We start from the raw sequence: 26,070 nt of genomic DNA, 5'->3' as shown, positions 1-26,070 counted from the left end.
AATCGTCTCTTGAAGAGACGATTTTCACCAAAAATAAATAAATAAATAAATAATTCACTTTAAAATAAAAAATAAAAATAAAAACAGCTAAGAAACGATTTCCACAAAAAAAAAAATTCTCACTTTAAAATTAAAAAAAAAAAACACATGAAATGGGAAATCGTCTCTTAAAGAGATGATTTTCACAAAAAAAAAAAAAAAAAAAAAAACATCTAAGTAGAAAATCATCTCTTTAAGAGACGATTTCCCCACAAAAAAAAATAAAATAAAATAAATTCTCACTTTAAAATAAAATAAAATAAACCACGTTGGAAATCGTCTCTTTCAACCTCCCCCATAAAAGCTAAAAGTGATAGTATACAAGAGCCACAGAAACCTCACCCGCAGGATACACACCAAAGAAATGGGAGATTCAACTGGGAGCAAGAGCAGCACCATCCATGTCCCTCTTCACATTCGTGTGCCACTGAGTCGAACCTCTGCAAACCGAGTATTTGCTTTCTTCTACTCTTTAGCCATCTTAGCTCTGCTGTATCACCGTTGCATTGCTCTACTCCAGTCCTTCACCATAGTCTCCCTCCTCATTCTTATGGCTGATGCAGTGCTGGCTTTCATGTGGGCAACCTCACAGGCCTTTCGCATGTGTCCAGTGGGTCGTCGGGTTTTCATTGAACACCTTGAACATTATGCCAAGGAAAGTGATTATCCGAGGTTGGACGTGTTTGTATGCACTTCTGATCCATATAAGGAGCCACCTATGTGTGCGGTGAACACTGCTCTATCTGTGATGTCTTATGATTATCCAACAGAGAAGTTGTCGGTCTATGTATCAGATGATGGAGGTTCCAAGCTGACCCTCTTTGCTTTCATGGAGGCTGCTAGGTTTGCTGCCCTCTGGCTGCCTTACTGCAAGAAGAACAAGATTGTAGAGAGGTGTCCAGAGGCATATTTTAGATCTAATCTCTCATGGTTTCCCGAGACTGATCAAATTAAGGTAACATATATATAATTTTTCGGGGCCTGCACCAACATTGATCAAGTTTAATTTCTTTCCATATTCAATTAACTAGCTAATTTCTCTGTACAAAATACATGTAATCATGTTATATATTTATGCGGAGAACAAAGAACCAAGGGTTCCTCTTTCATTCAAACGAGATAGTGTTTCAGATGATGTATGAGAATATGAGAGATAGGGTGGAGAAAGCTGTCCAGAAAGGGAGCATTTGCCATGATTATATCACTAATGAAGGAGAAGGTGAAGCTTTCAGCAGATGGACAGATGGATTTACACCTCAGAATCATCCTCCAGTAATTCAGGTTTCCTTCATAGCTTAGACTGATAGATGATTGACGCTTGGCCCCCAAAATTCAAAAAGCACAATAATGCTACTTTATGTGTTATCAAATGTCATGATTTGGGCCCCTTAAGTGCCGTTCCGGTAATATTGCCCACTAGTTAACGATAAGAAGTATCACAAACTAGTGATTGATCACCACTACTGACAGCTACCACTGATGCATATCTTGAAACTTTGAAAGCAGGTTTTGTTAGAGAGCAGTAAGGATAAGGACAACGCTAGCCATACCATGCCCAACCTTGTGTATATCTCCAGAGGGAAAAGCACGACTTTGCCCCACCATTTCAAAGCTGGTGCACTTAATGTCCTTGTAAGCCCACTAATGGCTCTAAAAATTTATTTTATACATACATACATACTTTATTTTATACATACTTTATACATACATATACACACACATGAATATGAAAAATCACTTTGTTTACATTTTGAAGCTACGAGTATCAGGCACCATGAGCAACGCACCAGTAATCCTAACACTAGATACTGATATGTACTCCAATGATCCTCAAACACCGCTTCGTGTGCTGTGTTATCTCTTGGACCCTGCTATGGATCCCAAACTGGGGTACATTCAGTTTCCTCAGATCTTCCATGGAATCAATGAGAATGATATTTATGGAGGTCAACTCAAATTAGAGTTCCAAATTGAAGCCAGTGGAATGGATGGATTGGTTGGCTCTACATATACAGGTACTGGATGCTTTTTCAGGCGTGGAGTCTTCTTTGGTGGTCCATTAGAAACCCCAGAACTGAACCAGGATCATCTAGTGAACAAGTCAATCAATTCCAAAGAAGTTTTAGCAATGGCACACCATGTTGCAGACTGCAATTTTGAGAAGCAAACCAAATGGGGTACTGAAGTAAGCATGTTGGTTACTTTATTGCTAGATAATATTAATAAAAAGGGGAGAGTTCTGCTGGATTATCTACTGTGTGGGTCAGTAGAATTCACTTTCCACAAGAGAAGTCATTTTTAGCTTTGTGTAAGAAGTTTCTTCGAAAACAGTTTTGAAATCTAGTTTTTGAAAATTGTTTTGATAATTTATAAAACAAAAACCCTTTGGGAATCAGAAATGTTTTTTAACCTATTTTTTATGGGTTTAAATATGTTTTAAAAGCAATGTTTATGTATAGTATTTCATTTTTAATTATTTTTCATATTTTTATGATGATTTTTTTTTTTTTAATTCTTAGAAAATAAGTGAAAATAATTGAAATAATTAAAAGATGTTATTTAAAAACACTTTATTTTTTGTTTTTAAGAACGATTTATTTTTTAATGTGAAAGGTGTTTCCTATTTTACTATTATAAAGAATAAAAATCTATTTTTGAAAATAGTTACTAAACAAGCCTAAATTACTGGTGCTCCTTCTGGTCTAATTAATACTGTCTAGGATGTGTTTTCAAACTCTTGCAGATTGGCTTCAGATATGGATCATTGGCTGAGGACTTCTATACCGGCTATCTGCTAAAATGTAAGGGTTGGAAGTCCATTTTCTGCAACCCTAAAAGGCCTGCATTTCTGGGAAATTCACCTATCAATCTCCACAGCACACTGAATCAACTTATGCGATGGTCTGTTGGCCTCCTCGAAGTGGCCTTCTGCAGATATAGTCCCATCACCTTCGGAGTCAAGTCCATAAACCCTCTCACAGGGCTATGTTATGCTCACTACGCCTTCTGGCCAATATGGTCCATTCCAATTACCATCTATGCCTTTGTCCCCCAGCTATCTCTGCTCAATTGCGCCTCAATCTTCCCAAAGGTATGCCCATCTAGGCATTCATTAGCATCGCAATTATGAATTCATGATTAATACCATTATATAATTGATACTTAATAAGCAAATTGTATGGTTTTACAGGCCTCAGACCCTTGGTTTTTATTGTACATATTCCTTTTCCTTGGTGCCTATGGGCAAGAGTGTCTCGAGTTTATGTTAGCTGGAGAAACAATCCAAAGATGGTGGAACAATCAGAGGATGTGGACAATTAGGGGACTCTCAAGCTTAATTTTTGGATTGGTTGAATACTTACTGAAGTTCATTGGCATTTCCACATTTGGATTTAATGTCACAAGCAAGGTAATTGAAGAAGAACAAAGAAAGCGATATAACCAAGGGATTTTCGAGTTTGGAGTCCCATCACCCTTGTTCTTGCCCATGACAACAGCTGCAGTAATCAACTTGGTCTCATTCCTATGGGGCATAGTACAAGTTTTCAAGCAAAGAGAGCTTGAAGGTCTATTTACGCAGATGCTCTTAGCCGGTTTTGCAATAGTGAATTGCTGGCCCCTATATGAAGCCATGGTCTTGAGGACTGATGAAGGAAAGATGCCTGTGAAGATCACATTGATCTCAATTACACTTGCATGGGCTCTTTACTTGGTATCCTCCATTGCATTTTAGGATATGGCTATGACTATATTTTCTCATTGTCTCTATGATTATTGTTTTCTGTGCTGCAGCCTGTAATATATCATTGATAGTAGCTTGTTGTAAATTCCAGTGTTTGTTAAATTGCTCGTTTTTATTGGTTATAATATTTTTTGTGCACCCTTAATATATTTCTTAAAGTAGTCGAAGGGAGTGCATATTGATTTAGTTTTTTTAATGATAACAAAACACGACAAGTAAATTTTCTGATGGAAATTAAGAAGTAGAAGACTTCAAAAAGGTGATATTGCAAATTAATTTTTCTAGGATATTTTTGTGAGGTTATTAGTGCATTATATTGATATTACATTATATTTCATTTAATTACTTAAAATCATCCCAATGCTTAAATCTGTTCTATTTTTTATTTTTTTTTAAATTAAATGAAAAATATTTCTTAATAAACTCTACATTTATTTGGTGCTCTTCATGATTTGGGCCACTTAAGTGGGGTTGCGATAAGACAGCCCTCTAGTTAACGATAAAAAGTACCACAAATTAGTGATTAATCACCACTGCTGACAGCTACCATTTTATCATTACATATGGGACTAAGGGCATTTCATTTAATATTACAATGAAAAGCAACTTTGAAGGCAGGTTTTGTCAGGGAGCAGTAAGGATAAGGACAACGCTGGCCATACCATGCCCAACCTTGTGTATATCTCCAGAGGGAAAAGCACGACTTTGCCCCACCATTTCAAAGCTGGTGCACTTAATGTCCTTGTATAAGCCCACTAGTGGCTCTAAAAAATTATTATATATACATATATGTTGGTCTAAGCTTAAACACTTATCCAGAATATATATTTTGGGTTGTTGGAACACAAGTTTTATTGATGAAAAGTGCTGAATTTATACATGAGTTTGTAATTGAAATGACATTAGAATAACAAAAAATCAAGCTACTAGATAATGAGCAACTACTTCCTATAAAATAGAAACCAAATAACCAAATCTTGACCAAATAAAAACAAGAAAATATTTGGATGTTGCAGATTTTGTTAAGGACTCCAACTGCAATATTTAACTTCAAAATTCAAATTCCAGCAGATACTAAGTCAAAATTCAACACTCCTCTTTGACTTAGTAGATGCAAACTCTAAGTCTTCCACGTAGAAACTCAAACCAAACTTCGAAAGGGGTCTGCTTCTTTAATGCTTTTGTTGGCAATTTGTTCAGCAAATATACTATTGTACTTGCAGTTTCAGCCCAAAAATTTTTAGGTAGATCTCTTTTATGCAAAAGGCATCTTGTCATCTCCAAAATCGTTCTATTTTTCCTCTCCACGACTCCATTTTGTTGTGGATTATATGGTGTAGTAAGTTGGTGAACGATGCTCCCTTTCAAGGATGGTGTCTTTTGAGGTCCATCAACATTAGTATGCACCAGTTGCGATTTTTGGGTTGCTCTCCAAGATGTTTTTTTTTTTAAAGGAAAGTTTAGTTTGCTTCCCATATTGACAAGTAGCACTTATATGAAGATCTTTTTCTAAGTCTGGAAGTCCTTCAACTATTTGATTTTTCTTCATGTAGAGCACAACATCATGATGAAAGTGCCCGAGCCTTCTGTGCCAAAGCATTGTTGTGCTATCTTTTTGTAAAACAGCAGCATGCTCATCTTCCAATAAATTCAAGGCAAAACGCTTGCCCTTCATTTTTATGTTAAACACCTCTTTACCTTTAACATCCTTGATAATGCAATTCCTATCTTCAAAATAAACTTTAAATCCTTGCTCAACGAGCTATCCAACATTGAGTAAGTTTTGGTCAATGTCAGGGACAAACAAAACATCATAAATGAGTTTCAAACCTGTTTGGCTTTCGATAGCAACTGTTCATTTGACCTTCATTGGAATATACTCACCATTTCCAATTCTGACTTTGGAAATAGTTGTTCTATCAAGTTCTCTAAAGAGATTTGGATTATTTGTCATGTGGTTTGTACAACCACTATCCACAAGCCAACTTTCAGAGGTGCTTTTATTAGCAGAACACATTGCTGCAAATAATTGCTCCTCCTGACAATAGTCAACCGTTGCACTAGTTTCTTTCTGCTGTTGATTTTTGCAAACCCTCTCCACATGTCCTTATTTACCACACTTGTTGCATTTCACATCTAGTCTCCACCAACATTTTTGTGGAGAATGATTTGTCTTCTTGCAAATAGGACAAGGTGGAAAAACTCCATTTTTTTGGTTGTTGTTGATTGGCTTGTTGTTGTTCATCTTGCCATTTTTATGGCATGCATTTTTCTGCATTCTTGCTTGAAATGCTCCTTCTACAGTATCTTCTTGTCTCATGAGTCTTCTTTGTTCCGCGACCTCCAAGGAATGTAATAATTCTGTCAAGCTAATAGTTGACAGATCCTTTGAATTCTCCAAAGAGGAAATTGTAACTTCATATTTCTCAAGAAGTGTAACCAATATCTTTTGAACAATCTTCTCATTGGAAAATTATTTTCCAAGCAACCTAACTTTGTCTGCTATGGAAAGAAGTTGTGCACCATAGTCTTTAACAACATCAGACTCCTTCATTTTCTTCATTTCAAATTCTCGAATCAAGTTCATCACCTTCATGTACTTGATTCTTTCATTTCCTTTGTATTCCTCCTTGAGATACTCCTAAATTTTTGCAGTTGAATCAATTTTCATGATTTTTATGAGAATTGATGGTGAAACTGCAGCAAACAAGCAAGCCTTCGCTTTAGCCTTTCTTATCTTTCTTTCTTTATACAACTTCATTTAAGCCACAATTGGATTGGCTCCCATGAGATGAACTTCATAATTTTCTTCCACTGCTTCCCAAACATCAAGTTCTTGTAGATGAACTGTCATTCTAACAGCCCAAGTTTCATAATTGTCTCCATCAAGAATTGATGGTGCAGCTATGAGACTTGACTCTTCCATTGCTAGATGATTTTAGAAGGTGTTTGGGTTCACTCGTGGTGTTTTGGGTTCACTCACCTCACGAGTTTTTAGGTGTTTAGGCACTCTCAAGGTATTCAGGCTTACTCAACTCACTGGCCCCTCAAGATAACTTCAGCTCTGATACCACAATATTGGTCTAAGATTTAAACACTTATGTAGAATACATATTTTGGGTTGCTGGAACACAAGTTTTATTGATGAAGAGTGCTAGAATACATGAGTTTGTAACTGAAATAACATTAGAATAAGAAAATCAAGCTACTAGATAATGAGCAACTACTTCCTATAAAATAGAAAACAAATAACCAAATAACCAAATCTTGACCAAATAAAAACAAGAAAATATTTGGATGTTGCAAATTTTGTTAAAGACTCCAGCTGCAATATTTAACTTCAAAATTCAAATTCTAGGAGATACTAAGTCAAAATTCAACACATACATTATATATATGTGTGTGTGTAAATACACACATGAATATAAAAAATCACTTTGTTTACATTTTAAAGCTAGGGCTGTCGGCCACCATGACCGATGCACCAATAATCCTAACATGGGATAGTGACATGTTCTCCAATGATCCACAAACACCTCTTCGTGTGCTGTGTTATCTCTTGGACCCTTCTATGGATTCCAAACTTGAGTACATTCAGTTCCCTCAGATCTTTGATGGGATAAATAAGAATGATATTTATGGAGGGAAACACAAATTAGCGTACCAAATTCAAACCAAGGGAATGCATGGATTGGCTGACCCTATATATGTAGGTACTGGATGCTTTTTCAGGCGAAGAGTCCTCTTTGGTGGCCCATCGGAAATCCCAAAACTGAACCAGGATCATCAAGCTGCGAGCGAGTCAATCAAGTCGGACGAAGTTTTAACAATGGCACACCATGTTGCAGGCTGCACTTATGAGAAGGAAACCACATGAGGCACTGAGGCATATATGTTTGTTGGTTACTTTAGTACTGGCTAGTTTACTATAAAAGGGTAGAGTTCTGCTTACATTAATAGGTGCAGGTTAGTAGAATTCATTCTTCCATTGAGCACTACATGGGAGGGGAAATTAAAAACACCAACACAAATCCTTGAGGGGGTGGGGGGTTGGGGCTCAAACAATAGTAACACTTATAATTGGGACACGTGATTTTGAGAAATAGTACTCTATGATTAATGTTTTCTACAATGTGCAGATGGGCTTTAGGTATGGAACATTGGTTGATCGAGGACTTCTACACAAGCTATCGACTTCATTGTGAAGGATAGAAGTCCATTTTCTGCAATCCCAAAAGGCCTGCATTTCTGGGAAAGGCACCCATCAATCTCAATGACATGTTGAATCAAACTGTAAGATGGTGTGTGGGACTCCTTGAAGTGGCATTTTGCAAGCATAGCCCTATCACCTGAGCCCGTTCCATAAACCTTCTCACAGGATTATGTCATGGGCACATGGCGTCATGGCCTGTTTCCTCCATTCCAATTAACATCTATGCCTTTCTACCTCAGCTAGCTCTGCTCACCTGTGCCTCAGTCTTCCCAAAGGTATACATCCCCATATATGCAGTAATTGATCAATTAGTATTATAAATAATGATCAATTGAAATAATTGATACTCATGAGCAATTGTATGGTCTTACATGCAGGCTTCAGGCCCTGGGTTTTTCTTGCGTATATTTCTTTTCCTTGGAGCCTATATATGGACAACATTGTCTTGAGTTTATGTTGTCTGGAGGATCAATCCAAAGGTGGTGGAATGATCAGAGGGTGTGGATGATGAGAGGGCTCACAAGTATGTTGTTTGGATTGGCGGAATACTTACTGAAGACCATTGGCATTTCCACATTTGGATTTAGTGTCACAAACAAGACTGTTGAAGAGGAACAAAGCAAGCGATACGGCCAAGGGGTGTTCGAGTTTGGAGTCTCATCACCCTTGCTATTGCCAATGACAACGGCTGCCATAATCAACTGCATCTCTTTCCTTTGGGGCATTGCCCAAGTCTTCACACAAGGAAGGCTTGAAGGTATACTTCTACAGATGTTCTCGGCAGTCTTTGCAATGGTAAATTGCTGGCCAATATATGAAGCCATTCTTTTTGCGGACGGATGAAGGAAAGATGCCAGTGAAGCTCACGTTGATCTCAATTATTCCAGCATGGGCTCTTTACTTAACATCGTCCATAGCATTCTAAAATATGGTGACTTAATTAATTTTCTCATTGCATGTTCCATTAGCTCCTTAGTAACTGTTTTAGGGCCAATATAAATACCTAAGTAATGAGATAGAGTTTGAGGAAGAAGAGAAGATCGCTCAGAAATGTGGTTGCCAAAGTGCAATCTCCAAGTATAGGAAATCGGTTGTAATTTTAAGTATACTTTTTCATTCAATTGTTTAAAAATGGGAGGATGAATTTTGTTGAAAATCGAAGAGGAATTCAAATGAAATAAGAAGACTCTTGTAAAGTCAAGGGGAATCACTAAAAATTAAAAAGGGACTTTTTATATTTTTTAAATCAAGAAGAGACACGTCATTTATATTTATTTAAAAAGTTAGGTAGAGACACGTCATTTATATTTATATTTAAAATAAAAACGGAGTAACTCGATTGACATGGCCACGTGGTTAAGACCCCCTGAATAGTGAATATTTTTTAGGCCAAATCACATCCACATTTGTACTTTTTAATTTTAAATGAACCATATTGGGCCAACTCCCCTTAAAGCATACCGACAAAAAATTAAATTTGTTGAATAAATGAGCAGACAAATGTGACAGAAAGTAATAAAATTTGAAATATTTTTATTAGAAATGTTTCCTTGAAAAGTATTTTAGAAAATCACCTATAAATGATTGCCTAAAGAATATTATAAATCATCATTTTTCAACATTATAAGTCTTTTTTAATTTTTTTTAAAATTTCTTAAATTTTATTGAATATCTTTTCTTAAAAAAAACATTTTTTAAATTAAAAACTTTTTTTAGAATCATTACAAAACATATTCCAAATTTCTTTAACCTTATCATATTTAACAAAATTAAGATATTACTTGTCTTTTTGTCTTTTTTCATTAGATCAAGTAATTTAAAAAATAAGTAATAAATTATTAAAAAGTAAAACAATAAATAATTTGAAATTTGAAAGCAAATCACGTGAGGGAAAAAAAAAAAAAAAAAACAAACAACACCCGAACAACTATTCATGGACAATTTCGGAGTTCACCTCCCTAACGTAATGGTGGAAAAATTTCACACGCCATTACTTTTCTATGTCCTAATAAAACGCTCATATATTTCTCTAGCTCAATCATTTCATACACTGTTCTCCTACTAAAGCAGTTGATAATTTCTTGAATTTACTCTTTTTACGACATTGGCATCACACTGTTTTTCTTCCTCGTGACAAAGACATCCAATTTCCTTTTCTTCACGCCATCTTTGGTAGAAAAAGACAAAGACTGTAACATTCTTGGACACTACCTATTCTGGACCGCATATTTTATTAAGGCTTTCTACGGTATACTCACAACCTTGTCCAGGGAAAAAAATGGGAGGGGGAGAGCCGACCGAGAGGAAGAGCACCGGCAGCCATGGCCTTCCTCTTCTTCACACAAGGGCGCTCATGCGTCGGACCCCAGCAAACCGAGTATTCGCAGTTGTATATTTGTGTGTCATCTTGGCTCTGCTATATCACCATTTCATTGCTCTACTCCATTCCGCTTCCATAGTCTCCTTCCTCATTCTTCTAGCTGACGCAGTGCTGGCTTTCATGTGGGTAACTACTCTGGCTTTTCGCATGTGTCCCACAGAACGTCAGATTTTCATTGAACACCTTGAGCATTATGCCAAGGAGAGTAATTACCCGGGTTTGGATGTGTTTATATGCACTGCTGATCCATATAAGGAGCCACCGATTGATGTGGTGAACACTGCTCTGTCTGTGATGGCATACGATTATCCAACAGAGAAGCTGTCGGTATATGTGTCGGATGATGGAGGTTCCCAGCTGACTCTCTTTGCTTTTATGGAGGCTGCAAGGTTTGCCTCCCACTGGCTACCCTACTGTAAGAAGAACAAGATTGTAGAGAGGTGCCCCAAAGCTTATTTTGCGTCCAACCCCTCATGGTTCCCTGAGACCGATCAGATTAAGGTAAAATTCCAAAACTCCACCTTAGGAGCCTTAATTATTATTATTTTTCCTTTTTTCTTTCATTTGCCCCTTGAGAATATATACTTCATTATTAGTCCTCTTTGGATTATCCCATGAAGGACCATTTGCAGAAAACTTTGCCACAAGCATCAAGGGGTTTTCCCTTGTAGCAAGGGATAAGAGACGTTCCCCCCTTCTTCTTCTTCTTCCTTTTCCTTTTCCATTTTTTTTTCCTTCTTTTTGGTTTATGGTGTTCATTACCCAAGAAGCATAGGCCAACAACAGTAGGTTATGTCACTTTCAGCCTAAACCAACCTAATAGGAACCATCTGTTGGTGGACACCATAATTGACTCAGAAGAACCAAATTAACCCTGGTTACATCAAAGCTTGACCAAGCTAGTGCACTTATGTAGGCATTTGTTGGTTTTATGTGAAGTGGGTTCCCTAAAAAACAAGCATTTTTGCTGAATAAGAAACATAGATTAGTTGAACAATTACCATCAGCTTAAATATCTTTGAACTCTATCCTAAATTTTTCTAGTTGTAAATTAATTTTTAAATTTAGCATTTGAAATTTGAATGATGTTACATGCTCATATTTTTTTATTTTTTTATTTTTACAGAAGACTATATATGAACTGTAATATTTGTTGCAAAATCATTTGATATAAAAATTATTGTACGAGTAATCAAAATGATTCAGTATTGATAATGATGCAGTCGATGTACGAGAGGATGAGAGATAGGGTGGAGAATGTGGTCAAGAGAGGAAGCATTAGCCACCATTATATCCCCAATCAAAGAGAAATCGAAGCGCTCAGTAGATGGACTGATGAATTTACACCTCAGAATCATCCTCCTGTGATTCAGGTTTATGTTCTTAATGCAACCTGTCATCCTATACATGCTGCAAAATTCTAATTTTGTGTCTTAATGAAAAATCACTTTACTCCTTTTAATGGAAGAAAATTAGGAGGGTTTTTTTATTTGATGTCCTGAACAAGTGTAATGACATAAACAGGTTTTAATAGAGTGTGGCAAAGACAAGGACATCACTGGCCATGGCATGCCAAACCTCGTATACATCTCTAGAGAAAAAAGAATGGATTCCCCACATCACTTCAAGGCCGGTGCCCTTAACGTCCTAGTAAGGGCTTTAATAATGACTTAAAGATTACTTATGGTTGATCGTTCAATTGAAATGTGCATATCATTGCATATTCTTCATATTATAATTTTGCTTAATTAATTATATGTATTTGAAGCTTCGAGTATCAGCCACCATGACAAACGCACCAGTGATCTTGACCCTAGACAGCGACATGTACTCCAATGATCCACAGACACCTCTTCGCGTGCTGTGCTATCTTTTAGACCCTTCAATGGATCCAAAACTTGGGTATGTTCAGTTTCCGCAGATCTTCCATGGGATCAACAAGAGTGATATATATGGTGGTGAACTAAGGCATGTGTTTCAAGTTCAAATGTCCGGAATGGATGGGTTGGCAGGCCCTCAACATGTAGGTTCTGGAGGTTTTTTCCGGCGAAAAATCTTCTTTGGTGGCCCATCAGAAACCCCAGAAATGAACCAGGATCAACTGACGAACAAATCGATCAGGTCCAATGTAGCTTTAGCGATGGCTCACCATGTTGCAGGCTGCAATTTTGAGAACCAAACCAAGTGGGGCACCAAGGTATGCTGGTAGTAATTACTTGTACTAGTTTGCATTTATCACATCATAAATAGAGAAAAGAAACAAAGCCCATGTAGGGATACCACTTTTGGAGAACATATTTAGATACTATTTCTGGTTTCTATACGATGTGCAGATGGGCTTTAGGTATGGTTCTTTGGTTGAGGACTTGTACACGAGCCATCAGCTGCAATGTGAGGGATGGAAATCCATTAACTGCAAACCCAAAAGGCCTGCATTTCTGGGAAATTCACCCCTCAACCTCCATGAGTTGCTGAATCAAACTACCCGTTGGTCGGTCGGCCTCCTTGAAATAGCCTTCTGCAAATATAGCCCGATCATCTATGGAGTCCGGTCCATAAACCTTCTGTCAGGGCTAGGTTTTGCTTATTATGCCTTCTGGCCTTTTTGGTCGATTCCCCTTACCATCTATGCCTTTCTCCCTCAGCTGGCTCTGCTCAATTCCGCCTCAATCTTCCCACAGGTATGTATCTAATCCATGGTATTATAATTATGTATACATGATTACCAATAAAAATTATATTTAGCAAGAAAATCCACATGGTTCTACAGGTCTCAGATCCTTGGTTTTTCATCTATGTATTCCTTTTCCTTGGAGCCTATGGACAAGATAATCTGGAGTTCATATTATCCGGGGGGACAACGGTAAGGTGGTGGAACAATCAGAGAATGTGGATGATGAGAGGACTCTCAAGTTTCTCATTTGGGTGGATTGAATACTTCCTGAAGTCCATCGGGATTTCGACTTTCGGGTTTAAAGTGACAAGCAAGGTGGTTCAAGAGGAGCAAAGCAAGCGATACAAGCAAGGGATCTTCGAGTTTGGAGTTGCATCACCCTTGTTCTTGCCACTAACAACAGCAGCCATAATCAACCTGGCCTCATTCCTAAGGGGCATTGCACTAGTCTTAAAACAAGGAAGGGTTGAAGATCTACTTCTGCAGATGTTGTTAGCTGGTTTCGGAATGGTGAACTGCTGGCCCATATATGAAGCCATGGTGTTGAGGACTGATGAAGGGAAATTGCCAGTGAAGATCACATTGATCTCAATTGTTCTAGCATGGGCTCTTTACAGATTATTAGCATCTTCCATGGCATTTTGAGATTTGCTGACTCTGATTCTCTCAATTAGATGTTCTTCTATTTTGAGGTAGAATAGTTTATGGTTGGTTGGGGGCCGGAGTCAGCCATATGCAAGCCTTTGAGTAAAAGAAGAAATAATAACTACTGTGATGATCGATCATTAAATTTTATATTTGCAGGTTGTATTTTAGAATTTTTTTTTTATTAAAGATAAGGATAATTATGATATTTTAAGGTACTTATGATTCTTTAAAATATAGACAAACCACATTAGAAGATGTAAGAATTATAATTAAGAATTTTATTTAAATATTTTTAAAGGTTCTTTTTGAACCCCAAACTTAAGTAGTACAACATCAATTGCAAAATTTAGTTATATATAGTAAATATTCTAAGTAGATATATATATATATATATATATATATATATATATATATATATATATATATATATATATATCATCGTGTCATTCAATTGTCCCTTACAAATAAAAAATTTGTTGGCTAGAGATTAGGACTATGTTTCCCAACTTTTTTTTAGAATACCTTTTTATTTTTTAGAACAAAAAAATCAGAAAACATGTTTGATAATCAGAAAATAAGGTGCTTTTAGAAAACATCTTTTAATTATTTTTTATTATTTTTACTTGTTTTTTAAGAGTTATGTATTTTAAAAAATAATTATACAAACATATATAATAATTAAAAATAAAGTTCTAAATATAAAAATTATTTTTAAAATATTAAAAATAGATTAAAAACATTTCAAGTTTCAAAAATATTTTTATTTGACAAAACATTAAAGAAATGTTTTTAAAAACTATTTTTTTATAACTATTTTAAAAAACAATTACCAAAGAACACTTAAGTCCATGATTAAATTTTGATGCATACATTAAATACAGGAAATGCACATATGTTAAGAAATATGATATGCATGTTAAGTTCAAATCCTCTAAGATTAAAGGTTTGTTTGGTCATGTTTTCTTAAACTTGTTTTTAAAAACTGTTTTTAAGTTCTACTATCTTAAAAAAAAAAAATGGTATAATTGACTAGGTTTATAGTTTAGGGTGATGAATAATTTTATTAAATATAAGCAATTTAGAAGAAAGAAAAATTTGATTCACATCCATCCTAGTCTTCTTAAAACAATCGATAATGCTATTCGGTTCTGTCGCTTCATATGGTTGGCGAAGAATACAAGAAAACCCTTGTCCATTTCCTCTATTTAAGAGACGAAACCAGCACAGCATCATCAACTATCTATCTCCATTACCACCAAAACCATGGCAGGCACCCAACGCCTTCCTCTTCACACCCAGATGCTTATGCCCCGGGCCGGCATAAACCGAGCATTCGCACTTCTCTACTCTTGTGCCATCTTAGCTCTACTCTATCACCATTTCATTGATCTACTCCAGTCCACCTCCATGGTCTCCGTCTTCCTTCTTCTGGCTGATTCAGTCCTAGCTTTCATGTGGGTGACCGCACAGGCTTTTCGCATGTATCCAACCCATCGTCAGGTTTTCGTCGAACACCTTGAGCATTACGTCAAGGAGAGTGATTATCCGGGGCTTGATGTGTTTATATGCACTGCTGATCCATACAAGGAGCCACCTATGGATGTGGCGAACACAGCTCTATCTGTGATGGCATGTGATTATCCGACAGAGAAGTTGTCGGTATATGTATCGGATGATGGAGGTTCCAAGCTCACACTCTTTGCTTTCATGGAGGCTGCTAGGTTTGCTGCCCACTGGCTGCCTTATTGCAGGAAGAACAAGGTTGTGGAGAGGTGTCCAAAGGTACATTTTGGATCCTCCAACCCCTCAAGGTTCCCAGAGACCGATCAGATCAAGGTAAACAATTATTTGATTTCTTCCACAACCATGGGCGGCAATTTTGAGAACTCGAAAATGATATAAATTTTAGTTAATTCACCTTTTATAATACCTTTAAGTCATATAAATTTATTTATTTTATATAGTTGCAAAATTTTAAAATAAAAACAATTTTAATTATAAATATATTAAATAATTAATTATATCAATTTTTTATATTTCCTTATAAAGATTAAAATGTTAAATAAAATAATAAACTAGAGTTGAAGTGAATTTTAATTCATTTTTTATATTATAAACATATTATAATTAAATTAAAACTAATGAACTACCAAGCTATAAAAATTAATAAATTTGTACATATAGTAAGTAATATTTATGGAGAAAATAACGGACTGAAAGCGTATAGCAATCGTTGAATAACCAAAATGATTGTCAATTATGTATGCAGATGATGTATGAGAGCATGAGAGTGAGGGTGGAGAATGTGGTAAAGAGAGGGAGCATAAGCCATGATTATATCACTAAGGAAGGAGAAAGTGAAGCTCTCAGCAGATGGACAGATGGATTTACACCTCAGAACCATCCTCCAGTAGTTCAGGTTTATCTTCATGAAACTTCTAATCGGTCATTAGCAGTTGTTAGAAAGGGTCCCCTCCGATTTACATCACGCCAATTTATGATTGGGCACAAGCCGTAAAGGATTTTGAAAAATGGCTCTTTCTATAACATTAATTGAAAATTGTCTTTTAAAGAGATCACCTCAGTTTAAATATTTTTAATGAAAATTAATCACTTGTATTTAGTAGAATCTACATGGGTCTTTATCCATTTTCAGCAGCAAATGTAACGAAATGCATTCTTACAAGCCCTGAAAACAGGTGCTATTAGAGCATGGCAAAGACAAGGATGTCACTGGCCATGGGATGCCAAACCTTGTATACATCTCCAGAGAGAAAAGCACAGATTCTCCCCACCGTTTCAAGGCTGGTGCCCTTAACGTCCTGGTAAGATTTAGAGCTCATGTTCCAGTACAAATCCACATCAATTTTTGTAACCCCCACTCTAGTTTTTTTTCCTTTTAATCATCCTGAATCGCCTATCTTCATGCATATGCCAATTTTGTTTAAATTTTGAAGCTCCGAGTATCGGCCACCATGACAAATGCACCAGTGATCCTAACCCTGGATAGCGACATGTACTCCAACGATCCACAGACGCCTCTGCGGGCGCTGTGCTACCTTTAGATCCTTCCATGGATCCAAAACTTGGGTACGTTCAGTTTCCTCAGGTTTTCCATGGGATCAACAAGAATGATATCTATGGGGGTGAACTGAGACATGTGTCTGAAGTTCATATGCCCGGAATGGATGGACTAGCAGGCCCCTTACATGTCGGCTCTGGAGGTTTTTTCCGGCGAAGAGTCTTCTATGGTTGCCCATCTGAAACCCTGGAAATGAACCGGGATCGGCAGGTTAGCCATTCAATCAAGTCTAGAGAGGTTTTGGCAATGGCACACCATGTCGCAGGCTGCAAGTATGAGAACCAAACCGAATGGGGCAGAACGGTAGGCTTAGTTACTTATCCTAATTTGCATTTTCGCAAAGAAAACAAACAAAACCCGCGTAGGATCACCAGTTTTTGAGCACAAATTTGGATTCGTTTTTTGTTTTCTACAATTTGCAGATGGGTTTTAGGTATGGCTCTTTGGTTGAGGACGTGTACACAAGCTGTCTGCTGCAATGTGAAGGATGGAAGTCCATTTATTGTAATCCTAAATGGCCTGCATTTCTAGGGAAGTCACCCATCAACCTCCATGATTCTCTGAATCAAACCATGAGATGGTCAGTTGGCCTTCTTGAAATTGCCTTCTCCAGATATAGCCCAATCACCTTTGGAGTCCAATCGATAAGCCTCCTTTCAGGGCTATGTTTTGCTCATTATACCTTCTGGGCGATTTGGGCGATTCCAGTCACCATCTATGCCTTTCTCCCCCAGCTAGCTCTGCTCAATTCTGCCTCAATATTCCCAAAGGTATGCCCATCTATGCATCCATTAGCATTATATTATTGAGTCGATTTCAACTAAGAAAACTCAACATGGTTTTACAGATATCAGATCCTTGGTGTTGGTTATACGTGGTTCTTTTCCTTGGAGCCTATGGACAAGACTATCTTGAGTTTGTATTATCCGGCGGGCCGACACAAAGGTGGTGGAACCATCAGAGGGCGTGGATGATGAGGGGACTGTCGAGTTTCACGTTCGGATTGGTTGAGTACTTGCTGAAGTATGTTGGCATATCCACATTTGGGTTTAATGTGACGAGCAAGGTGGTTGAAGAAGAACAAAGCAAGCGATACCAGCAGGGGATCTTCGAGTTTGGAGTCCCATCCCCGGTTTTCTTGCCGCTAGCCACAGCAGCAATAATCAACTTGGTCGCATTCCTATCCGGCATTGCTCAAGCCGGCAGGCAAAGAAGCATAGAAGATGTGTTTCTTCAACTGTTCTTGGCTGGTTTTGCAGTGGTGAACTGCTGGCCAGTATATGAAGCCATGGCCTGGAGGAGAGACCAAGGGAAATTGCCTCCGAAAATTACTGTGATTTCTGTAGTTCTAGCATGGGCTCTTTACTCAACATCCTCTATGGCATTTTGAGTACTTGTCTCTATAGAATTGTTTTCAAGTTCTTTTCTGTACTGTTTACAATACCTTATACTCCCTGATGAAATTAATAAACTAGCAATCAATCTCTAAACTACTTCACTCAACTTCCCTTAGGTTTCTGAATGTGTTTCAATGTGAAGAACAACCGATTCTTGATCCTGATAACTCATTTCACTGTCCATGCAAGTGGGCAACTCAGACTATCTTCCAGGCTCTCTTAAACTCGAGCTAGGCAATCCTTTGTTGGTACCATCTGCTGTCCTCTGGAAGAATCAGAGATATCCAACCTAACACCATGTTTTCTTCTTCTTGTTGCTGCGAAGAGACATTTTGTCTGTGCTACTTGGAGTTCTGGTTATCTTGCTGGCGATGTTCGGGTCTAACAGGGGCCACTGGATTGCCTGCTTTGGTATTGAGGAAGACAGAGCAGCAACAGAGTGGACAAATAGAGTTTATATGAAGCCAGGGGCATATGCAGTCGGCATGAAACATATATTTGCACGACAGAACCTGGTGTAACTCCTCTTTGATTTTAAATTCTCCCAGGCAAACACAACATCTGCGAAATTTTCAGAAGTTCCATTATTACATGCAGTTCAAGTCATGCTACAGAATGCATATTTGATAAATAAATTAAAAAATTTTAAAAAAAAAAATCTAATGTAATAATTTGTGAAGTGGTAAACAATCATCCGATTATCTAAAAGTGGAGCCAAATAATTATCGGATCATTACAATCTTTGGCTGGGAGATAGGTATAAGCACAATGATTTCTATACCTCTGTGAAGTTCTAATTATCTTTCATAGCAGGGCACGGTTGATTGAGTATTAATAAACACATTCCTTCTTCCAATGATTATAAAGTTGGGTTCAACTTCAACATCAACAAACCCAATAATTAAGGGATTTTACCATAAGGTTTGTGTATTGATGCTTGTCCTACTTTTGACATTGGAAGGCCAATATTTAAGAGGGGATTTTCATTTTTCCTTTTAATTTTTCTGGGCAAAATCTAAAGATGCCATTCATGTCATACTTCTTTTTTTCTAAAGATGGTTTGGACCAGTGCTTTTCAGGAAAGAGTGGATGTCACTGGAGATTTGAACCGAATTCATGGGTAAAAAAATGCAACTTGTACCTGGCTCCTGGTAAATTGTGGTATAGAGGGCATGCCAGGATCCAAAAACAAGTCTGCATGTCTTCTTGGGTTTTTAAGGAAGGAATATGTCCTCAAAAAATGTTGAAAGGTGTGTTTAGTTAGAGTAACTTTTGTTATTGGCAACCTCAGGGTTCACTTTTTGGTTTGCTTACCAAGTAGTGAGCAGAATATAGCCCTACAGCTTTGCAAAAATCTCGTAATGAGAATGTTAAATACAAAAACTTACTGTGAGTCCCTTGCCTTTGATTCTTCATCAAACAAGATTGTTGGAAGCTTGCCTTTGAGCTCTCCCTTCAAACCATCCCACGTGACTACAGAAACATCAGAATATAAAGATATCATTACACAAATTCATACCAAATTATAAAAACAAGCTGCACAAACATGAGAGCGAGAGAAGGAGATAGAGGACTAACTGGGGAGAGAAATGAAGCTTCTTGATTCATACTGCTTGGAAGTACTGGTACAGTAGATGAGGGAGTGGAAACCGTCCTCTTGAGGCAGAACAAGTAAAACAGCAGAAACAGAATAATGGAGAAGTGAGTACTCTCTGATTTGTGTTTTCTACAATGTGCGGATGGGCTTTAGGTATGGAACACTGGTTGAGGACTTCTACACAAGCTACCGACTGCAATGTGATGGATCCAAGTCCATTTTTTGCAATCCTAGACCTGCATTTCTGGGAAATTCACCCATCAACCTCCACAGCATACTTAGTCAAATGATGTGATGGTGTATTGTCATATACCGGCCTGCAGCTGTTGAGGCTGTGTGGCTGCCATGACCAGAACTGTCCCTAGGGGATTTGAATGACACAGACGTTATCGGATCTTCTTCAGCTTCATAGTCACTCAAATAATATCTGGCTCCAATCACTTTCCTATGTCGTAATTTTTTTAAAAAAATAAGTGAGGATCCCTCTGTCAATAAATTTCCATCAAATGATCTTACTAAATAAGGTGTTACTATTATAAAAACTGTTGCTAGATGATGCATTAAATGCTTCTCCTGATTGGCATTGTCCATTCCTCCTAAATATTTTATCAAAGGAAACAAGAATTAGTTTGAACAGTGCCACAATCAAGTCAAGAAAGATTTGAAGTTTGAACAATACCACAATCAAGTCAAGAAAGATTTAAACATGCTCTTTGGATGAAATGCAGGTGATCATTCAACCACTGCATCACAACTCAAACAAGACATGCATAGAAAACAAATTCAATTACAGCAATATAGGGCATAGATATTGATCATTGTTGAGAAACCCATATAGTTGCTAAATGTACATACAGCCATCTAATTTTAAAGGCTAGTTTGGCCCTATTTGAATAAGTTTTGGATTGTGCACCATACCTAGAAGCCATACTCTCTCTGGATTGTGCACCATGTTTTATTATGACATCCTCTTCTTGTTCAAGTATTTGGAAAAGCAAGTCCTGGATTTTTCCTCCCTACAAATAGAGAAGCATTTAAATTTTAAAATAAACCCCAAAAGCAGGGAAGGATTTTGTCCCTGTATAATGTGACAGAAACCTATACTATAAGTAGGCAGACAACATTTCAGACTTTAAATGGCTACAACCAGATGGTGATTGAAAAATAAGCAGGAAATATCAGGCTGGTGGCTTATGTTTCTCTCTGAACATATTTTTAGGAGAAAAAACTGTTAAATAGATGTAAAACCATAGATCAGTTTGAAAGAATAAAAGAAACAGAGTATGAGGCCCACAAATAATTTTAGCTAGTTCATCTCAAAGTTTCATTGGGTTTTAAACCAATGATTACAGCAACTAGAGTCAATTCCCATGTAAGTTCATAACTAAACACTGCTTTCAGAAATGAATCACCATCCATATTCAGCATCAACCATAATCATCTATGCTTCAAAATTAAAGGCATCAAGTAGTAGAAGAAAAGCACCCACTCATAAGGATCACAAAGGATGTGCTACAGGCTGGTTAATAAAACAAACCTTGACCGCATATTTTCTTTCACAAAACTGCTTGCTGTCTCCTGTAAAATCCTGAGAGAGAAACTCAGGTTAATTTTTCCATATCTTTAAGAATGTTTCTACAGAGTCCCACAAAATTGTGACAAGTAACTACAACCCTACGTCAAAATCTTTTGACCTGCATTATTAATCAAGATCACCATTCTTGATAAGCTCCCAGTTCTGTGCTAAATTTCCACAATATTTTGCATCAAAATTTTGTAAATATAATTTGCAATCTGAATATCAAACAAAAGTACATATTTAATGCATGGATATTTAAAACCTTTAAATCAACCTCCTTAGCCATTTCTGTATATCATCATAAAGCCATCCATTCCTATAATAAGGAGGCTGCTAGAAATATCATAAAGGCAATTCCTCACTTATAATCTCTTTTCGCAATGCAACAAATAAGTCTAACAGTTTCTTTATGCTTGCTAAGACTAGAGTTAATACCTCAAGTGGGACAAATTGCAAATTGAAGAATTTTGAAGATATATCTTCCGAAGTTTCCTTTTGCCTCTCTTTCCGCTCCTCCAAGGTAACTGCAATTTCAAGGCAAAAGGAGTGATAGAAATCTAGAGAGCCCAAAAGCAAATGCAATAGCATAATAAGCAGGCTTCCCAAACTAAAATAGCAAAAACAGGGTAACCTAGAATTCAAATTGTTAGAGAAAATTTAAAAATTTAGCCCGTGTAAATGAAAAAAGAAGCACCAGAGTAGCGACATTGGCCATTTTGTGAAGAGTGGTCACCACATGAATATGCAATCTGCTACTGAAATGGTAGCACAAAAATTCCTAACAAATGATTTTTTAAACAAGAGATTAAAAATCAAAAAGAAAAATTAACAACCATTGCTAATGGATTTGAATAGAAACAAATCCATCTTATTTTCGATTTTGATGCAATGGAGAGGTGGAAGGAAAAGGGAAAACGGGAGAAGAAAAAAATGATTCAAAAATGGGATTTTAGAATCTAACATGGGAGAGAAATTTGTTTTACCTTAATTTGAAGGTGTGGGATTGTTGGAGTCGAGGGCTACTGAAGTGGGATTTCAGAGAGAACTGTTGAAGGAGAAGGGGATATTAGAGCTTCTTGTCATGGATTTAGTTTTTTCTTAAGCTTGTGTGGCACTTATACAAGCCAAGACACTTGATCTAAGTCAGTCTTACTTCTTATGCTTATCTGTTAGACTAAGATGCACACGACTTAGAAGCTTTAGAAGGAGTAGTAGGCAACTCTTGAAGAATTAAAGCTTTTATTGCTCAAAGAAAGCTTTACAAGTGCTTGAAAACTCACTTGCTTGGTTAAGAAGTGATTTAGGTGGTGCCTTGGCCAAATGAGGTCTTAACCTATTTATAGGCACCTTAAAAAGTCTTTAGAACCTTGGAAGATTCCTTACAAATCAAGAATAATCTAGAAGTTCCTACACTAGTCTATGTACAAGGTTGTGTACAAGAAGACTTTGGAAGACTCTAAAACACCCCACACTATTCCAATGGTCTCTTATCTAAGTGTAAAGATGTGTAGGCATCTCTAGCCTTCTCTAGAAGCTTCCACATTCTTCCACCTTGTAGCTAAGTGAAGATGGTTCTAGGGGTCTCTAGAAGCTTCCTGTCTCTATATATAAGCCTATGGGGAAGGGTCATTTAGAGCATCTTGTTACACTTTCCCTTACCCATGCCGTCGCCTCAACTTGAAACTTCTCAATGTGTTTCTAGAACTTTCTTAAGGCATCCACGTGTTCCTAGCTTGCTTGTCATTTAGGTAGTCATTTCCATCAACCTAGATGCTTTATCACATGAGGGACCCCTTGTCTCCTGGTGACCCATTTAGTCAGGATATCATTCACCTCCTTTTACTGTGAAGCCCTAAACGGATGTAGACACTTACGCCTTTGATGCTTGGAGCGCTACTTTTTCTTGCCCATCGAGTTCACCTTTCCCTTAGTGACCTTATCCATGTGTGGGTGAGCTATCTCAGCTCGCTCTCTCTTTGCCTAGTAGTACCCCTGATAGTAATGAGGTCTTAAGCATATTAGGCTTTGGGTTGACTTGGAGGGCACTTAGTAGCTGCATCGAACCCATATGTGTTTCATCTTCTTGTTCCTTCTCCTCGATCATTGCATTGAGCGTCTTCCTCTTTGGACAATCCAGTGCCTAATGTGGACCATCACACATGAAGCACTTGATTTTAGGCATAAAATCCTTCCTTTTCACTTTACCTTTTCCTTCTTGGATGTTAGACGTCTTGCTCAATCTCATTCTAACAATACCATGCTCCATCACATCCTCGTTTTATGTACTCTTGCATGGCTATCCTTCAAACACTCAACCTTGGAAGAATTTTCTCTTTTGTAATTCATTAAAGACTCTGCTACTACCATAGCAGTGACTAAGTCTTGAACTCCTCGGCACCTTAGTTCCTACTCAATCCCATTTCAGGTTATCCATAAAATTAAATAATAATTCTCCTTAGTCATATTAGGAATCTCAAGCATGAGCAAAGAGAACTTCTTGACATGGTCGCAAATAGAGCTTGTATGCTTGAGACGCCTCATGTTTTTCCTAGCTTGGTAAGCCATGTCATCAGGGTAGAACTACCTCTTGATCTCCCTTTTGAAATCCTCACATGTCTCTATGGTGCAAATGTCTTTCTCCATATTGGTGATCTTCCTGCGCCACCATAGAGTAGCCGTGTTGGTGAGGTAAAGTGTGATGTCCCACATCAGATAGGGGGAAAGGTTCCTAACGCTATATATGTAGAGGCTCCCCTTAACCAAGTAGACGCGTTTTAAAGTCGTGAGAGCCCCTTTGGGCTTAAAGCGGACAATATCTACATGGTTGTGTGCGGTTGTTACAAATGGTATTAGAGCCGATCTCCGACCCCAGTGTGGGGGTTTGTTTAGCCCATAAGGGGTGTTTGTCTGTTTGACCCTACAATCCCATGGGACACAACGAGGACGTTGTGTTTGCATTGGGGGGGGGGGGGGGGGGGGGTTCCTGGCGCTATATATGTAGAGGCTCTTCTTAACCAAGTAGACGCGTTTTAAAGCCGTTAGGGCCCCCTTAGGCCTAAAGCGGACAATATTTACATGGTTAGGTGCGGGTCGTTACATAGAGGGTCGTAGTCCTCACCTTAGCTATCTCATCCACTAACACGATAGCCTTAAGGTAGGGAAATTCACCTATCAACATCCACAACACACTGAATCAACTTATGCGATGGTCTGTTAGCCTCCTCGAAGTGGCCTTCTGCAGATATAGTCCCATCACCTTCGGAGTCAAGTCCATAAACCCTCTCACAGGGCTATGTTATGCTCACTACACCTTCTGGCCAATATGGTGCATTCCAATTACCATCTATGCCTTTGTCCCCAGCTAGCTCTGCTCAATTGCGCCTTAATCTTCCCAAAGGTATGCCCATCTAGGCATTCATTAGCATCACAATTATGAATTCATGATTAATACCATTATATAATTGATACTTAATAAGCAAATTGTATGGTTTTACAGGCCTCAGACCCTTGGTTTTTATTGTACATATTCCTTTTTCTTGGTGCCTATGGGCAAGAGTGTCTCGAGTTTATGTTAGCTGGAGAAATAATCCAAAGATGGTGGAACAATCAGAGGATGTGGACAATTAGGGAACTCTCAAGCTTCATTTTTGGATTGGTTGAATACTTATTGAAGTTCATTGGCATTTCCACATTTGGATTTAATGTCACAAGCAAGGTAATTGAAGAAGAACAAAGAAAGCGATATAACCAAGGGATTTTCGAGTTTGGAGTACCATTACCCTTGTTCTTGCCCATGACAACAGTTGCAGTAATCAACTTGGTCTCATTCCTATGGGGATAGTACAACTATGATGGCTTCTTGATTAAACGCAAAAATCATAGAGTTTTAGTAAGAGCCATAAGCATGCTCGAGTGTACGCTCTAGAAGATAATTAAGAAAAACATAGCCATAATTCGAGGGGGCTCAAATGATAGCTGGTTAACTAGTTGTTAGAGAGGAATTTGCTAGTTGTTGGTGTTATCTTCTGCATGATTCTTGCATTTCGTAGTTGTTGACAACCCTTGATTTGCAATAATTTGGTTGGAAAAGAATTTTCTAGTTGATAGTTTGAAATTTTGAACTATTTCCCTTACACCTTCTATGGATCCAAAGTTTGGGTACATTTAGTTTCCTTGGTTCTTCCATGGAATCAACAAAGCTGATATTTATGGTGGAGAAATCAAGCATCTATTAATTAAATCCATCACTCATAGGAATGGTGTATGGGTAGGCAAGCCCTACATATGTGGTTATACAAGTTTTTTTCCCACTAAATGTTTTCTTGGGTGTGGCCATCAGAACCATCACAAAATTAACCCAGAAACCAGGATCAACATGTCCAAAAGAAGTTTTAGCATTGGCATATCATGATGTAGAGATTTTTTATAAGAGTACAATAGTTTTTAAAAATAATGTCTAAATTACCATGGTAAAAAAAATAATTCCAAATCTACGTAGTTTTGTCCAGCAAAGAGAGAGAAGAAATTTGTAAGTGATAAATCGTCTCTTCAAGAGATGATTTTCACAAAAAAAAAAAAAAAGTGAGAAATCGTCTCTTAAAGAGACGATTTCAAAAAAAAAAAAAAAATTCTCACTTTAAAATAAAAAAAAAAAACACCTGAATCATCTCTTTTAAGAGACGATTTCCACAAAAAAAAAAAAAAAAAAAAAAAAAAAAC

General features: G+C 37.4%; 2 protein-coding genes and 2 pseudogenes across 3 annotated transcripts; all 4 read left to right on the top strand.

Moving 5' to 3' along the window:
- Nucleotides 1-379: 379 nt before the first annotated feature.
- Nucleotides 380-3,883, top strand: LOC117934181 (cellulose synthase-like protein G3). 2 transcript variants are annotated; one of them, XM_034855827.1, is made up of 7 exons: nt 380-994; nt 1,171-1,320; nt 1,546-1,671; nt 1,796-1,929; nt 2,074-2,224; nt 2,783-3,130; nt 3,230-3,883. In XM_034855827.1, the coding sequence occupies exons 1-7, from the start codon at nt 404-406 to the stop codon at nt 3,770-3,772; spliced, it is 2,043 nt and encodes a 680-aa protein (XP_034711718.1). In that variant the 5' UTR covers nt 380-403; the 3' UTR covers nt 3,773-3,883. The 2 variants fall into 2 exon arrangements, with proteins under 2 accessions (XP_034711718.1, XP_034711709.1); XM_034855818.1 differs by having other exon boundaries at nt 1,796-2,224.
- Nucleotides 3,884-4,402: 519 nt separating this feature from the next.
- LOC117934205 lies at nt 4,403-8,931 on the top strand (annotated as a pseudogene).
- Nucleotides 8,932-10,238: 1,307 nt separating this feature from the next.
- On the top strand, nt 10,239-13,863 carry LOC117934172 (cellulose synthase-like protein G3). The gene is made up of 6 exons (XM_034855808.1): nt 10,239-10,875; nt 11,598-11,747; nt 11,899-12,024; nt 12,143-12,571; nt 12,708-13,055; nt 13,145-13,863. The coding sequence occupies exons 1-6, from the start codon at nt 10,273-10,275 to the stop codon at nt 13,691-13,693; spliced, it is 2,205 nt and encodes a 734-aa protein (XP_034711699.1). The 5' UTR covers nt 10,239-10,272; the 3' UTR covers nt 13,694-13,863.
- A 1,086-nt stretch (nt 13,864-14,949) lies between these two features.
- LOC117930872 lies at nt 14,950-18,168 on the top strand (annotated as a pseudogene).
- Nucleotides 18,169-26,070: the final 7,902 nt, after the last annotated feature.

The sequence above is a fragment of the Vitis riparia genome, chromosome 2, assembly GCF_004353265.1.
Source record: "Vitis riparia cultivar Riparia Gloire de Montpellier isolate 1030 chromosome 2, EGFV_Vit.rip_1.0, whole genome shotgun sequence".
NCBI lineage: Eukaryota > Viridiplantae > Streptophyta > Magnoliopsida > Vitales > Vitaceae > Vitis > Vitis riparia.
This window is presented reverse-complemented; position numbering and strand designations above follow the sequence as displayed.

Bases quoted from the DNA above. Each gene is read 5' to 3' on its own strand.
- LOC117934181 (XM_034855818.1), top strand. From the start codon at position 404: ATGGGAGATTCAACTGGGAGCAAGAGCAGCACCATCCATGTCCCTCTT. The intron at 1,321-1,545 runs GTTTCCTTCATA...CTTTGAAAGCAG, and splicing joins ATCATCCTCCAGTAATTCAG to GTTTTGTTAGAGAGCAGTAA. The intron at 2,225-2,782 runs GTAAGCATGTTG...AAACTCTTGCAG, and splicing joins AAACCAAATGGGGTACTGAA to ATTGGCTTCAGATATGGATC.
- LOC117934172 (XM_034855808.1), top strand. From the start codon at position 10,273: ATGGGAGGGGGAGAGCCGACCGAGAGGAAGAGCACCGGCAGCCATGGC. The intron at 11,748-11,898 runs GTTTATGTTCTT...TGACATAAACAG, and splicing joins ATCATCCTCCTGTGATTCAG to GTTTTAATAGAGTGTGGCAA. The intron at 12,572-12,707 runs GTATGCTGGTAG...TACGATGTGCAG, and splicing joins AAACCAAGTGGGGCACCAAG to ATGGGCTTTAGGTATGGTTC.